General features: G+C 42.5%; 1 protein-coding gene and 1 long non-coding RNA gene across 2 annotated transcripts in view; both read left to right on the top strand.

The window, feature by feature from the left end:
- The first annotated feature begins 11 nt into the window (after positions 1–11).
- LOC309385280 lies at positions 12–2191 on the top strand. The gene is made up of 2 exons (XR_014174193.1): positions 12–1212; positions 1356–2191. It is a non-coding gene; the product is annotated as an uncharacterized lncRNA (long non-coding RNA).
- Positions 2192–5140: 2949 nt separating this feature from the next.
- The window catches only part of ABCB6 (ATP binding cassette subfamily B member 6 (LAN blood group)), a 45732-nt gene continuing 33415 nt past the window's right edge, over positions 5141–17457 (top strand). Inside the window, exons 1-4 of the mRNA XM_081934716.1 lie at positions 5141–5449; positions 7368–7899; positions 10834–10971; positions 15970–16159. Coding sequence (XP_081790842.1) covers positions 7384–7899; positions 10834–10971; positions 15970–16159 — 844 coding nt within the window. The 5' untranslated portion in view covers positions 5141–5449; positions 7368–7383. The remainder of the gene's footprint in view (positions 5450–7367; positions 7900–10833; positions 10972–15969; positions 16160–17457) is intronic.

Genomic DNA, 17457 nt, shown 5'->3' on the forward strand with positions numbered 1-17457 from the left:
GGACACCCCTGGAATACATCTTTGATTTTTCCATTCCACACTGATGCCAGACTAGAAGAAAAGAATACCCTTGCAGTGCCGTCATTTCTATCACAGGATTTGCCTTTCTTTGGGCACAATTGATTTCTCATTGCTTGGGGGGGCTATATTCATTTCATGTCCTACCCCCATATCAGATCACAGGTTTATCATGGTAATGTTTGCCTGAGCCAGGATCTGAAGTGATCTAAGTCAGCTTTATGAAATAATGCCCGGCCTAAAAGACTTGAAAGAAATTCTGCTCTAAAAGCCCTCAGTTCTCTTGCTGAGACTCAGAATCAAGAATAAGACTTTGGGGGGGGGGGGGGTTGGTTGAGTGTGTGTGTGTGTGAGAGAGAGAGAGAGAGAGAGAGAAGGGGGTGGGGGAGTGGACGCTACCAGTGCTTATCAGAGGCATGATAGGCATATCATATTTAAGTACAGTACTTCTTAATATCCTGCTTGGCTTCTCCAATTTGGTGCTGCCCCGTTCGTGATTTTCTTTTTGTTTTCTCTTTGGGTGCCTTGATGGTAATTACGCAGCTCTCATGGAAATACCACATTTTGTATGCCAAAAAAAAAAAAGCTATCTTAAAAAAACTCAAGAAGGGATGACTTTCATGTTTTTACAAAAAGAGTTAATTAAGCTCACAATTCAACTGATAAAGCCCTATTTCAAACTGTCTGCAGAAACACTGGTTTTCCGTTCTTGCCCTTGGTCTTCTGTCCTTTCTGTATTATTTTTAGGCTAGCTGGGTCTAGTTAAGTAGTAGGAACTATTGTGGGTTTTTTTTTTCTTTTAAGCACTATTTTTTCTGATTATTTTTGTGGATGGGGGGGAGCCCATTGTCACAATGGGCCATATTTTAAATTCTCGTTAGCCTTTTAGGCAATGATCACTGACAACCACTACCTTGTGTTAAAGAAGTAAATTATCCCAGATTATATATTCTGTTTTCATTTTTCACAGACTAGGCTGTGCAGGATCCCATAGCTGATTTTTCTAGGGATGTTTCATGTTTGAGAAAGCCAGACTGGCGGCGGGGGGGGGGGGGGAGGGGGGAGGATGTTGAAGGAAAACAAAAACAGTATGTCCTCACTTTCCACAGACTTGTTTCTAGTTCATGGCTCAGTATTTTTCTGTACTCGTCATCATTTCTTTCCCAGTAGTTTTATCAAGTATCTATGGCAGGGGTGTCCAAACTTGGGCACTTTAAGACTTGTGGACTTCAATTCCAAGAATTCCCCAGCCAGCCATGCTGGCTGGGGAATTCTGGGAGTTGAAGTCCACAAGTCTTAAAGTTCCCAAGTTTGGACACCCCTGATCTATGGGGTAGGGAAATGTTGTTGAGCTGCAACTGCATTGTGTTGTCTGCCAAGAAATAAAAGAACTTTCAAGAACTTTCAGCTACCCTACAGGTGCTGTTTCCTGGGCTGATAAGAGTTGTAGTCCAGATGTCTGGAGTACGACTACCGCTCACCTGTAAGGTGCCTTTGTGCAAAAAGATTTTTACCACCAGAACATCAAATCATGTCAGTGGTTTCCCAGTGCTTTAATTTCCCTTTTCTTCTACAGCACATGCGCACATGCGCAGAATAGTAACTAAAAGAACTTCGTCCTCCAACCCAATTGCCTGCAGTGTGGCACTGGGATACTACTGCTCCCATAATTCCCTCCCTTCCCCCTCCCCCCGGTGTCATGGTGCCTTTCTACAATGCACAACTCACGCACCTTCGTGTGGCTGTGGTTTAGTGCTCCAAATTGGATCAGGATGGTCTAACACTACAGATACAGCTAGGATCAGCATTATGCCTACTCCTTACTAGTATATGGAGAAATCCAGCAATATTGACATATCCTTGTAGAAAGCAGAATCACTTTGCAGATTGCTGCTTTGAATTGTGCTGGTTAAGTATGGATGCTTCTTCAGCATCCATCTTGACATAGCTTAGCCAAAAGGATAGTGGGGGAGGAAGTACTAGGAGTCATGCATTCTTATCTTTGCTCCATCTGCATCTGCATGGAATGGCCACCTTCTACCTCCACGTTTATTTGTGGCATTAGGGAGGCCAGTTTGTATGTGAATAATGCAAGTGGTTTGTAAAGCAGAGCTGATTGTCCAGCTTCCTGTACAGTGCCGTATCTACTGAATAAAGGAGGTGTTTTCTTCTTTGAGGGGGTCTGGCCATTTGTGTGGGATTATCCATTACACCCAAGTCTAAATTAGAAATGGAAGAGAGTTATGTTAGCCACCTGCAAAGGGTACATTTTAGCCAGGATTTCAACTCACCCTGACATGCCACTTCAAATGCCATCTTAAATCACTTTAACCATGTTCAGTAGTTGAAATACAACATTTATTTTGAGTGCAGTGGACACAGTGAGTGTGAGCCCTTAGGTCAAATGATCCTCATTGGGAGGGTTTGGATATCCTGCTCCATGCGCTTGTTCTCAAAGGTGTATCTTGGCATAAAGCCACTGTCTCTTAATACCGACTGCTTGCACAATGGACCAAGTTTAATCCCAGATTGTATGTCATCACTTTTGAGATATTGAGACAGATGTGATTCTTCATTTAACTGTTTAGTGTTGACATAACACTCTTCTACGAGTTAAGAGGTAAAAAAACAATTAGTTTTATTAAACTTTATAAAGGTGGAATGTTCTTTCTGCAAATCAAGAGTGATGTTGGTGCTTATTGACTACATAGCTTACTTGTACTATGAGGGGTCCTTGGTGCTCTCTCAGCTCAATTGTTTTCTTGCAATGTTTCATTATCCAGATGTTTCTTCCAGATGTTTCACTATCCAAACTAGTAGCACTGATGATGTTACCTAGTTTGAATAATGAAATATTTGTAAGAAAACAACCAAGCTCAGAAAGCCCAAGGATCCCTCATTTCAACCTTGAACTACGAATATTCCCCTTTATTGGTACTATGTACTATTACAGAAGTAGTATTGTACAAGGAATAATAACAATCTGAATCATATCTGCAAATATTACATTCAGAGCTGTCCATTACTAGAATGCTGGTATGAGTAAATGTCCAGTGTTTTTTTTTAAATATATAATTTTAGTTTTATAAACTAACATGGAGGGGAAAAATACGAAATATTTCCATTGTGAAAGGATTAGAACAATTGCTGCAGATCATAGGGATACTTTAGAATTGAATATTAGCCCTATTGTCTAGCACTGCGTCTAATCTGAATATTTAGAATAACCTTGGGAAAACTTTGTAAAAGTAATGTAATTATTTGGGGGTGGGGGGCTGTAGAGGTACTTAGACCTTTCATTTTTGTTTTTGAAATATATGGAGCAGATATTCCCTTCCAGGATGCAAATACAAATCCCTTACAGTTTGGGAAAATGTTTTCTAAACTGGTGAGCACTATGACTTCTTTCCTCCTACCAGCTTCTGAAAGGCACAAGGGATACGTCTAGTGACAAAGTGAAATCACTGGGAAAGGGGCATCCAAAACGTTGCCTTCCTGTTTTGCTTTTGGAATGCCTTGTTTTTGTTTTCGCACGTCTTGAGAGAAAATCATACAAACTATGGACACCACGAATGCCACAAAACTGGAAGTGGGAGCTCTAGGCAATACAGCAATGCACTTATAAGACATGCCCTGCAAATTAAGCCAAGGATCTTGAAGTTCACCAAACCAACTGTTTTAGTTACTAGGTTGAAACGGAAGATGAATCCATTTTCATATATAATAGGCATTCAAAAATGCACTTGGATTGCTCATTCTTACTGTTAGCATCATTATTTCCGAACCAAATCTTTATCTCATTTGTAAAGGGGAGGTGAACGTGAACCGTATTAATATTGAGCTCTCTGAAACGGAAGTCCTTGTTAACACTGTGCACTCCAGGTCCAACGAACTTTTCAAAAGAGCCAGCACTTGCCCAAAGTTTGCCATCTTTGGAAGAAAGTCACTGAAATGTTTGTGATACAAGTTTCTCTGACATGTATCCATAGCTTGTAATCTTGAAATATTGGAAGCATTGGGAGATTCCATAAATAGCACCTTAAGATTTCTTACAGAAGGTGATAATCTTTTTGCTGCTTATAAGGAGAATATTTGTATAGCTCAGGGTTGAAATAAGGGGTCCTTGGTGCTCTCTGAGCCTGTTTGTTTTCTTGAAGATGTTTCATTACCTTAACTAGGTAATATCATCAGCACTCATGATATTACCTAGTTAGGGTAATGACCCGTCTGCAAGAAAACAAGCAGGCTCAGAGAGCACCAAGGACCCATTTTTTTCTGCTTTTTCAGAGATTTTCAGCAATGCAGTTAACTGAAAATGTCAGCCTAGGCAAGCTCTCTCCTAGTGTATAGTAGGAGAAATCGTGTTTATTTTATTTCTAGAGGGTCCTAATGTATGGAATTAGATCTTTTGGGAAGATGAGACCCATAATATCAATAGATTCTGCCTCTTAAAATGTGCTTTCCCCTAAGCATGGTTAACTCTGTTTCACCAATCTGGCTGATTACCAGATGGAAGTAACGGGAGGAAGTTACCATGTCTCTGTGCTGCAATTTGTGGTGATCTTTCTGCAGGCTGTGGTCAAAAAAGTCAAAATGGCAGCCGTGGCAATGTAATCAGAACTTTGTCTGCTTTTTAGGTGTACAATATATACAACACACATAACTAACCTGCACAAGTTCAATCACACTTAATACTGCCATCCTGTGATCAACCCTATCTGCCTCCCTACTCTATGTTAAAATATACATCTTCATTTCATTAGTATTTCAGAGCTGAAACTGGGCCCTTGGCTCAGCTAAGTAATGAACAGTAGATAGGTGTTGGCCATGAATCACATTAATATTTTCATTCCTCACCAATGATTTCAGCCAGGCACGCTGGGCGTAAATCCCATTTGACCTTCACAGCCTCCTTGAACGCAAGGTCACACCGTTTCCACAGTTGAAACTGATGCTATGAATGTTTACTTTATGACACAGAGTAAACATTCACAGTAGCATATGTTTATCAAATAGGTCTTGAGTTCATGCTTGAATGCTCTGCTTTCTGTAGATAGCGCTTCACTCAAACTGAGCAGCTGCTTAACATTTGACACGCTTGGCTTTTATTATTATTATTATGAAGCAACGGGAAGGGAGAAAGGCGGAAGCAAGAATAGGTCCATTATTAAAATTGGGGAGAGAAGCTACTTTCACGACTTCTCACTCATTTTCCGACAGAAATATAACGCGGGAAGCCCAGATTAGTACTTTGTTAGAGAATAAAAAGAGCGGCAGCTAGGACCCAGTGGAAGTCTGCTAGCAAGTACAGTACTGTACCTGGGCGGGGTTTTAGGCCCGGAGGAGCCCGTACAGCCTGCCGCGGCTTCTGCTGCCCTGCCGAGACGCGCTGCGCCGGACGGCACTCGTGCAAGCAAGCGGACGTTACCCGGTAGGGCATTTGAAAATCTTAGGGGCCGGATGGGTTAAAGCAGGAGCGTCCAGTTCCTGTGCCGGCAAGCGGGACGTGGGCCAGGCGAAGGGTCGAGAGTGGCTTCTCTGCGCCAAATCCTTTCTGCGCCCGGAGACGCGCAACCCCCATCTACGGGATCGCACGGGGAAGGGGAGGGGGGCAACGTTTCCACCTGTACAGGTGACCGAAGATCCTCACCTCCGATTCTCAGCACGGCACTCCCTGGGTTGATTTTTTTTTTCATAACCCACCCAGGACCTGCTTTTTCCAAGACCTGCACAAGGTATCGATCGGTTGGAGTTACTTTCAGACACGTCGGAGTGCAATTGGCCGTGATGGCTGCGGACGATGGGAGATCTCGAGCCCAGCAAAGCATCGCTGCCCTAAGGATGCAGAGTCTCGTGCCGTTTTCCTTTGCCCCCACCTAGTACCCCGGTTATATTGTTTTTCCCTTAATCCAGTGGAAGAGCAACGGAGTGGATTGAAAACACTGGGCAAAGGGCTATTTGCAGCACTACTGGAATTCAGCTGCGTGCAGGGGATCAGGCAGGCATGTTTTGGAGTCGTGGGTCTGTCATCATAAACCACGTGGCCTAGGTTGGAGCTCCTGCTGTTAGCCTTGGACTCCCGATCGATTCACGATTTTCTCTGTGAAAGTTCACAGGCCTTGGAGAAACAGCTGATACTTATTGTGGGGATGGCCTTGAGGACAATTGCAAAGCACTGGTCTGCGCCCCGTGCCTATAAACCCCCATGCAAAATGTGGTCATAACAACATTCAAGTACCATTTAAATGTCCTCTGAAAGGACAAGGTGAAATAAAGGAGGAGAAGCAAGATAGGTAGGCATGCAAATGTCAGTCTTGTGAGCAGAAGCAGAGATTTGTTTCTGACTCTTGAAAAGAGGATATTCAGGGGAAGCAGGAGAATCCCAATTGGGCACGAAATTCAGGCAATGGGAAATCTAGCCTCATGAAGTCAGAGAAAAGTCAAAAGAGATGCAAAAGATTCTGGGACAAGGTTCCTCAGCTTGGATAGCACAATATAGTTCATATATATAAATCAACACCCAGATAGGTTTATTAAGGTCTATTCCTTTCCTCTTCAATGACAGAAGCACTTTCTGCAGTTCCCAGAAGTTCTGTCCACTAGGTGCTCACCAAATGCCTTGAGACTACTACATCTCTCAAAAATAGGAGTAATCACAGTAGCTTGGTCTCTATTCCAGGTTGGGGATCATACACTCAATATTATATGTGATCAAGTCTACGTCAACTCTTAGCAACAGCATGGACAATTATCTGTCTCTAACTGGGCCCTTCAGGTCTTTCAATAGGCACTGACTCATCGCTGTTGGAACTGAATCCATCTACTTTGCTGCTGGTCATCCCCTTTTTCTTTCCTTTTCACTTTTCAAGCATTAGAGCCTTTCCTAAAGAACTAGGATTTCTCATAAATGTGTGTGAAGTAGGATAATTTGAGCATGGTCAATATATACAGAATACCTAAACTTGATGATGATATAAAAATGTAAAAATCTAAAACAAATGTAAACACAGAGTTGGAACTTTTGCTATGCCCAAGATGTGATTTTGGGGTGACTGATCTGCTGCCTTTTTTTTTTTTTGTCGGCAGTTCTTCAGGGATTTTTTTTTTTAATTATAGGTTTATTATGTTTTTAGTTCTATAATTGTAAACTACCGGGACTCTTGGGAAGTGGGTTGTATATAAACTATGTGTAATGAATAAATGAAATAAATATTCACATCTACAGTACAGTACAATGCTGTTATGAGTTGAAGAGAACTTGTCATGTCAACGGGGTTGAAGTTCTATGTAATGTGTCTAAATTTGTTCCCTAATTTCTTCTTCTGTTTATTTTATTGGTGTCTCCACAGTTTTTTAACCAGCAGGATGGTGGTGTTGCACAGCTATTGTGAGGGAAATGAGTCCCTGGCACAAGCGTGGACTCAAGATGGATTGTCCCCCTGCTTCTACTTCACACTGGTCCCTGCAGTGCTACTCAGTGTCTGTCTCCTATTGGGTGCTCTGCAGTATGCCTGTTATGCTCAGTTCTGCCGCACTATGGAACCAAAGTATATCCCTCGCTCCCGCCTGTACTATATCCAAATCCTGGTCTCTCTACTCCTCGCCATTATGCCCTTCTGCACTTTCCTGTGGCAAGTGGTGGGCACCCAAGAACTTTATGGATATATGGTGCTGAATGTTTGCTTGTCAGCCATTAGCTGGGCCACCTCGATTGGGCTGCTGCACCTGGAACGCACCAGGGTGATGGTGCAAGATCGGATTAGAGGCCATGGAGCAATCCTTCTCCTCTTCTGGGCTCTAGCTTTTTCTTCTGAGAATTTGGCCTTCATCTCATGGAACAGCCCACTGTGGTGGTGGGAATTAAAAGACACTAACCAAAAGGTAGGATGGGTCATAATAAGGTCATGGGGATGATATGGTATAGGAAGATGATACAGTTTCTCTGGCAGTAAGTAAATCTAATTTCTGTATATTGTATAGCATGATTTACAGCAGGGCCTAGTGCCAAAGAGTGTTGTTGGGAACTTCATCTCGGAAAACTTGTTTTCTACTCTTAATTTATAACTCAGCCTTATCTATCTCAAGTCAAGTTGTGAATGAGTATGAAACAGCCCATCTGAATCACAGCTCATGTTAGTAAGCAGAATTTTTTTCCCCATGTGCAGCACTAAGTTATGAAAATCAATTATATTGAAGAAATAACAGTAATCTATTTTGAAAGTAGAATAGAGGAGTTTTTAGTCGATAATGTGTTGCTTACTTGAGCCTCCTTTGATCCTTCCATGATCGTGCCATATTTATAATAGACAAGGCTTTGTAACTTTGAAGTTCAAATGAAGACAGACAAATTAGAAATGATTTGTTACAGAAACATGTTGATTGAGACATAGTCATACTATGTCCCTTAGGCTGCCTTATATATATATGGAGCTATTGTCAGTAATACAGATGTCTACTTTGGCGTGGATTTTAATTGTATTACAATTAATATGGGAGGGAAATAAGGTGTGGTTTTTTCACCTAATGGACACATTTGATTTGACAGGCAATTGAAGACCTCCTATATCAGAGACAGACGTTCTCCTTTTTTAGATTTGAGAATTATAAGAGATTATTTATAGGCTGATATTTTATAGAAAATAAAGAAGGAGATGAGCTAGCATTGAATGAACGGGACTAGCATTGAATTAATCTGTCAGAACTTGCCCTTGGTGCAAGCTATTGCTTATTTCTTTTTTCCTCTCATTTTCCTCATGGCAGCATTTTTTTGCTGAATCATTGTTGCTTAATCATCATTGCTTAACAGTTTCACATGAGGGCAAGTAGGGCAAATCACTTTCTTTTTAAATGTTGATAATAGTGGAAGAAACTTTATGAGTATTCCCTTACCAAGCAAGTCTAACCACAAACTGAATTCTCATTTCTTTGTTCTGGCAAGAATGTACAAGAGGTGAAGGCTTGCTTCCTCTTCTCCTCCCCTCTAGGAATACGATGAGACAAAAGGGCATCTCTCTGAAGATCAGTTTCCTGGCTCTAAAACTTGAAAAACAAGACAGAATGTAATTCCATTTGTAGTGCAGATAGTTTACTGGTTTATTAATGAGTTGCCCATTGCTTCCTTTATAGCCTTTCCATTATCATAGATAATCGGGAATTGGAATTCAAAAATGTCGAAGATCACAGGGTCTTCTAATTTGCATTTGTTACTAAGCTACCTATCTGAATTACAGTACTACTACAGGCCAACCTCAGGTTTGTTTCTCTGAGTAGATAGCTATGCCACTCCACACTGCCAGCTCATGCAATCACCTTATAAGTCGGAAATTGGGCTCTGATGGGTCTTCACATAAATTTACAGGTAGCCCTCGACTTACAACAGTTAGTTTAGTGACCATTTGAAGTTACAACAGCACTGAAAAAGATGACTTATGATCCTTTTTCACACTTATGGCTGTTGCAGTGTTGCAGGATCCCATGGCCATGCGCTTTAAAGTCGGATGCTTGAAAACTGGTTCATATATATGACGGATGCAGTGTCCCGGGTTCATATGATCACATTTTGCCATCTTCCAACAAGCAAAGTCAATGAGGAAGCCAGATTCATTAAACAGCCATGTGACTAACTTAACAATTGCAGTGATTTGCTTAATAAATGTGGCAAGAAAAGTCCTAAAATGGGTGGAAACTCAGCAAATTTCTTACTTAGCAACATAAATTACATAGCGACATAAATTGCGGTCATAAGTCAAGGGCGACCTGTATAAGGTATGGCAAGAGCAGGAGTAGCTGTTGGTTTCTTATCCCGTTGCATATTGTATGAGGTTAAAAGTACAGTGACCATAATTTTCTTGGAAAAAATAGGAAACAAACCTGAAAGGGCAGGGAGGGGGGCAAACCCAAAAGAGATTCATAAGGACAAAACAATTGTTTACATGTATAGCTTTGCTTTCCAAAATTCAAGAGCGACACCAAGGGGGCTGGACTAGAAGACTTCCAAGATTCCTTCCAGCTCATTCTATTCCATTCTATATTCTATTCTATTCTACATTCTGTTCTATTCTATTCTCTAAAGGACAACTTTCTGAAACAAAGGATGTGAGGTCACTGTAGGTTAAGAATGCCCTAGCCTAGCACAAGGGACATCCAAGGAGAAGTAGCAGTAGCAATGTTTGGCTTGCACAGATTGTCCCTGGAGAGCAAACTGCCAGTGAGATGGTCCCCAAAGTCTCATCTCCCATCCGTTTGATAGCCCACATTTAAATGCCAGCCTCTCCTGTGCCTGATCCCTTCTCTTGCCCTGCCAGCTCAGTCATGTGACTGAGCTTTCCTAGGGCTTCTGTGCTGCACTTGCAGGCCTCTCGGGACAGGAAGAGGCGGGAAGGAGCAACAGGAAGTACCTTCCCCCAGGTAGTGGGATTGAGTGCCTTTGGGGTGTTGTGTGTGTCAGGATTACCACTAAACGCTCCCTAAAGCTACTGGGAGGGACTGTCTCTGGGATTTGCTACCCCCCCCAAAATAAAATGTGGGGCCCTTTTGTAATTGATGCAGTTTTCTCTGTTCTTGGCTACAATATTCACAAACTAGTGTTTTCAGTGCTTTGACCATCATTTTGGTGGACCTATCTTTGGAGGAGCGCTTTAGAGTTTTATGTTTGGCCAGTGAAATGCCAGCTTCTCCTCCGTTTGACTGTGGAATTGGGCGTTGGAGAAGAAGAAGCACTCACTGCCTGCTGGTTTGTAGCCATTGGAGGGGTGGGGCAGGAAGAAGGGGAGCTTTTGCTGAAGAGTGCCACTGACCTGAATCCACTCCTCCCAGGTCCAATTCAGCCTGTGGTTCCTGCGCTACATCAGCACCTTCACCCTCTTCATTTTGGGGATCAAGGCCCCAGGGCTGCCCCGAAAACCCTACATGCTTTTAATCAATGAAGATGAGCGTGATGTGGAAATCAGCGAGGTGAGTTTCTTTTCCTCTGTCCAGGATAAATCTTGCTGTGTTGTTGTTGTTGTTTTGAATAGCAGTGCTTCAGAGCTCGTGGGGCCCAAATGTAGCTCCTTTCAGCAACTCCTTAAACTAGCTGTGCTAAATGTGCTAAACACTTTTACTGTTAATGTTCCTCTTTTATCCCCCCCTCCCCACCAGCCATCTGCCAGCAATAGGTTGTGAGAGGGAGGTACCATTACAAAGATGGCAATGAATTTATCATAGAAAATCTTGCCAGTTCCTATCATTCTCTTCACTACTTTGATGGATTTTATGAGAGTTTAGCTCAATGCATCTGGAGGATTCCCATTCTTGGTTGCCAGGTTGCTGATCTCGATTGGAGATCGGATTGGGATTAGAAACATCATTATGTTATAGAGTAACAACTTTTACTTGAACCCAAATGCTGACAGCCTAGTAAGTAAGCAGCTGCTTGATATGCCAAAGATCCCAAATTCAGTCCCTGGCCCCTTCAACTAAAACTGACTCAAGCAATGAGGACTTCTGACTGAAACACTGAAAAGCAAAAGATAGTTTGACGAAAAGATGTGGATTCTTTAGCCTTATACCACTGTAGAAAGCTCCGAGACTTTAAATCAGGTTTTGTTACAATAAAAATGAGTTCATCCCTTACTGCAAGCATACCAAACCAAGTACTCAGTAATGGAGCAGCTCCTGCTGAATTTCTCAGAATCATTCAGCTCTACAGCCTCTACCACTGTACTGTATCAGAGAAAGAAAAATAAAGGTAAAGTGTAAAGTTGTTAGGACATGAACATACTATGAGGCTAATCCAGTGGCTTTGAGTCAGACTGATAGTTGATCTACCAGCAGCTCTTTGTACATGCTATTCAGAAACTAAACAGACTTAATGAGAAAAGGCTGAGAATAATGTTTGCAGATGCTCAAGACTCTTCACAAGAAATATGAGTGCTAAGTTTGTAATACACATCTCTATCTAATAAATGGCTATTTTTCTACAGATTTTGAAATAGTGTGATATCTAAATTTCATCTCAAGAAATGCCCCCTGGAAAGAAGCCAGATAAGGGTTTGATCTCTAGCCCTTGACGTGATCAGATATTTTGAAACTATTTACTCCCACTCAGTTCACTTGCTAGTCATGTGTGCTAGACTAGGAAAAAATGGTTTAAAGGTGCTAAGTTATGGTTGGGAAGGAGATGGATCATTCCTCTCTTCCACATTTGTACACTATTTTAAAAGTAAGGTCCCTCTATTCGTTGCAGATTAACAAGTGTTAGTAGGCATATTTTAATATGATAGCATGATATTAACATGATAAAACATGTTTTAAAAATAGATACATGTCTAGTTTCATCTTGTCATAATATTTGTACAACAAATTGAAAAGTATGATAAGACTCTCTGAAAAGAAGAGTCTATATAATGCTGTTATTTGTTGTTGTTATTATTATTATTGGATAAGGAATTTTAGACCTATAGACTTTATTATAATATAGACCAGTGAGTGCTTAAAGATTGTGAGACTTGAAATCCAGCAGCAGCTCAACCACCAACTGCTGTTCCCTGTTATTGTTTCTATGAAATATGCAAGTAGTATTTCAATATTGCTGCTTCATAGTTATCTAGAGCAAGAGCAATCATTATGTCCTGTTTTACCTTTCCAGAGCATCTAACTGATCATAGGTCAAATATTTATATAGCTTTATATAAAAATATCCTAATTAGTCCTGATGGACTACCACTTAAGTATGAAACAACAGTGTGCTGCAGCTGCCAGAAAAGCCAACCCAGTCCTAAGCTACATCAGCAGAGGGATAGCATCAAGATCACAGGAAGTGATAGTACTGCTCTGTACTGCACTAGTGAGGCCACCCTTGGAATACTGCATCCAGTTCTAGTCGCCATGATGCAAAAAAGATGCTGAGGCCCTAGAAAGAATGCAGAGAAGACAACAAAGATGATAAGGGGTCTGAAACAGGGGTGGGTTGCTGCCAGTTCTCTGCGTGTGCATGCACAGTTGACTGTAAATTGTTCTGCTCATGCGCAGAACATGAAAAAATTACTAAAAAACATGCCGGCAGCGGCAAACCCGGAACCAGTTTGGGGGCGTGGCCAGACTGGGTTGCTGCTGGTTCTGTGACCAAGCCCGAAAGAACGCTACCAGTTTGCCCGAACCAGTGCAAACCAATAGCAACCCACCTCTGTTCTGGAAGCTAAATTGCATGATGAATGGCTAAGGGAACTAGGTATGTTTAGCCTAATGAAGAGAAGGCTTAGGAGGATACCTAACAATTGTCTTCCAATACTTGAAGAGCTGTCACAGGGAAGAGGGGGTTGATTTATTCTCTGTAGGACCTGAAGACAGGACAAGAAGCAATGGGTAGAAGCTCATCAAAGGGAGATCCACTGTGGATATAAGGAGGAATTTCCTGACAGTGAAAATGACTAATCAGTGGAACAGCTTGCCTCCAGAGTTGTGCTGCTATATCGCTTGAGGTTTTCAAGAAAAAATTGGACAACCATTTGTCTAGTATGGTATAAGGTCTCCTGCCTTGGGCAGTGGACTGGAAGATCTCCAAGGCCACTTTCAGCTCTATGATTCCATGATTCCTAATGTATAAAAGTGCACTTTAAAAACCTCAGTGAGATAGGTGTACTGTATTTGTTGCAACAAAACATTGAAGATAAATGTGGTATATCATTAGGAATATAGCAAGTTTTGAAATACTTTGAGGCTTTAATGGCATAACAATCTATTACTCATAACTAATCTTTAAATGTTTATATATTTAGAAATAAAACAGATGAAGTGTGGGTGTTTACTATCAAATATGTTGATATGTGTACATGTGAAAATACAGCTGGTATACTAGGGATCAGATATTCCCATGTTTCATTTGAAGAATGACTTGAGAAAGATAAATTATTAGAGTCCCAGTACAATGGAAACACAGAAAGCTACTACACCAAAGTAGGCCATTGGTCAATCTAGTTCGCATACTGTAGACCAGTGATGGCAAACCTTTTTTGGCTCGCGTGCCACAAGTGGGGGGAGCGCAGGGGGGTCGAGTGCGGGCGTGCCGCACCCATAATGCAACGCGCAACCCCCAGTGCGTATGTGCGCACAATGCGCGACCCCCCCATTTTTACATGCTTTTTTCGCCCTCCCCAGGCTCCAGGGGCTTTATAGGAGCCTGGGGAGGGCGAAAAGAGCCTCCCCCGACCCCCCGGAGGCCCTCCGGAGGCTTCAGGGACCGTCCGGAGGCTTCCCTGGGTTGCTCGGAGGGTCGTTTTAAGCGCTCCGAAGGCATCAGGGAAGCCTCGGATGGTCCCTGAAGCCTTTGGAGCGCTTAAAACCACCCTCCGAGCAACCCGGAAGTCACTTCCGGTTTGCTCGGAGGGTGGTTTTAAGCGTTCTGAAGGCTTCAGGGACGGTCCCTGAAGCCTCCGGGGGGGCGGGGGAGGCTCTTTTCGCCCTCCCCAGGCTCCTATAAAGCCTCTGGAGCCTGGGGAAGGCGAAAAATAGCTTTTAAAAAGGTGAACTCAGCTGGCCAGCGCGCGCATGCGCACTGGCCAGCTGACAGGGCAGCGCCTCACGTGCCCTGACAAATGGCTCCACGTGCCACTTGTGGCACGCGTGCCATAGGTTCGCCATCACTGCTGTAGACTAACTGGCAACAATTCACCAGGATTTCAGGTCAGAGTCTGTTCTAACTATCTGGAGATATTAGATTTAGCTTGGGACCTTCTGCATAAAGTGACAATTTCCACTGGGCTACAACCTTTCCCAGGATTAGGAAGGATTCCACCCCATACTGTCAGATCTGGAAATAGCCATAGTCAAAAGCTATGTTTGGCTATGACATCAAAGGAGGAACAGTCAGTCTGTGGCCAAAGGGAAGCATGTGGAAAAGCTGTAGTGTAAGCCCTGTAATAATAAGGCGTTAAGGTAGTTTTTAAAATAACCCAATTACCAAAAAAAATTGTCTCCAGAAACAAGGAAAAAGCTAATCCTGCTTATTTGCATTATATACCTCCTCCACTGCAGCCCTTGGATTCATAAAAGCTGTGTTGCATCTCCTGACCTACAAACTGTTGTCTACTTTTCCACTACACTATGATACACACAGGGAAGAAAATTTCATGAACTTTAAGCTCACATGCCAACTCCCCCAACTGGAAATAGATGTTTAGAAGCCTCTGCTTTTAGACACTCATGGATTGTTGTGTCTTTTGCAATAGCAAATTATTAAAGATTAAGCTAAGGTTAGTTTCAAATAAGTTACTTTATTTTAAAGTTGAACTGTTCAAGCCACGTAGGGATTATTGCAACCACAATTCTGGGCCAGACAATGAATTGTGGCTGGTGGTCTCCTTGGCTGCCTAGGAAGAAGGAACAAAAAGAGGAGCCTCTGAACCCATGGCTTATTGTAACTCATTTCCTGTTTATATGTACCGGTATGTTAATTTATTAGTTAGCAGTGTTCATGAACATGGCTCTGGATAAAAGCTTTGCCCTCTGGACTCTTTCTAATTATGTTTTCCTAGGTTGTTTTCTTCCCCTGAAATGAGATACCTGAAAAGTCATTGGATTGTTTGACCATTCCTAATTTCTTCTTTCCCTAATCTTACGTAAGTTGAGGACACCTTTCCAGGAATTCTGTTCCAAATGACCAAGATTGTGGCCTAGGATTTTGAGAGTGCAGCTTTGGCATTCTGGAGAGTGTACCAGGATGGGAAAGGCTATTTTCTATACCTTTTAATGAGAAAAGTCTATGTTTTCCTTATTTATTAATATTTATATGCTGCCTATCTTACTATCTAAAGAGAGCCTGGGATGGTTATCCTTTCAACTCCTTTTCTTTTCTTACCTATCAGTTCTTGTTTCTGCCTTATTGAAAAAGGGGCAACCTTCTCAAATACTTCCAGCAAACCTGCCCCAAATCTCCTCCCTTCCCATTTACTTCTTTTCTCTTCCTTATTTTAGCCCCTGCTTCCAGATGCCAGGCAGAACACCTCTACGTGGAAGGATATGGGCAAGAAAATACTCCTCCTTGTACAATACATGTGGCCAAAGAAGAACTACCCACTTCAGGGCATGGTGATATTCTGCCTGATGCTTATGGGACTAGAGCGTGTCATCAATGTCTTTGTGCCCATCTACTACAAGCATATCGGTAAGAAGAATGGGAGTCTTGCAGGCGGGCATAGTGCTGCCTCCTAGGGGAGGGATGATCAAACTTTTGGTAAAGCAGGAATTGCACAATGATGTGTGGAAAGGTTTAATGCAGTGTTTCTCAATCTTAGCAACTTTAATAATAATAATTAATAATAATTTATTAGATTTCTAGACCGCCCCCTCTCCCCGAAGGGACTTTATTTATTTTATTTATTATTTTGACTTCTTAGTCGCCCCCTCTCCCCCAAGGGACTCGGGGCGACGTACACCAGCAGCGGTTACAACGATACAATATGGAGGAGGTGGAACAATAAATAAATAAATTACAATAATTTAAAACAATTAAAAAACCCCAATGATAGTTAAAGTTAAAAATTAAAATTAAAAATGCCCAAGAGGTGGAGAAGCTCTAAATTAAGCCAGGCCGGCTAGTCGGAACAGGTGGGTCTTAAGTTTCGTGCGGAAGGAGCGGAGGTCAGTCATTGTCCTAATGTCTGGGGGGAGGTCATTCCAAAGGGTAGGGCCCATCACAGAGAAGGCCCTACTCCTGGGCGTCGCCCTCTGGCACTCTCTGGAGGACGGCACCCGGAGAAGTCCCTCCCTGTGCGAGCGAATAGGTCGCAGGGATGTGTGGGACAGAACGCGATCCCGCAGGTAGCTAGGCCCTGTGCCATGGAGCGCTTTAAAGATGGTAACTAACACCTTGAAGTGCACCCGGTAGGCCACAGGAAGCCAGTGCAGCTCGCGCAGGAGAGGTGTTATATGGGAGAACCTCGTTCTTTAAGCATTGACTTGGGAATTCTGGGAGCTGAAGTCCACACATCTTAAGTTTGCTGAGATTGAAAAAACCCTGATTTAAGAGATACAGTGAGTGGGTTGGTGGTACAAAATGAGAGAAGCTGTGTGACACACATGGGCAAATTGGGATTATTATTTTTTTTCTAGAGGAGGTACATAAGAGTTTTCTTCATTGTGTTTTATAATTATGCTAAGCCTATTTTCAATTTACCCTTCTGGTCTGGTCTGTTTCCCATGTCATAATCAGAGGTGGTTTTCAGCAGGTTCTGACCAGTTCTGAGGAACCAGTAGCAGAAATTTTGAGTAGTTCAGAGAACTGGTAAATACCACCTCTGACTGGCCCCGCCCCCATCTATTCTCTGCCTCCCGAGTCCCAGCTGATCAGGAAGAAATGGGGATTTTGCAGTAACCTTCCCCTGGAGTGGGGAGGGAATGGATATTGTACAGTATCCTTCCCCTGCCACGCCCACCAAGCCATGCCCATCAAGCCAAGCCCAC

This window comes from Natrix helvetica, assembly GCF_964273705.1.
Source record: "Natrix helvetica genome assembly, chromosome: 1".
Taxonomy (NCBI): domain Eukaryota; kingdom Metazoa; phylum Chordata; class Lepidosauria; order Squamata; family Natricidae; genus Natrix; species Natrix helvetica.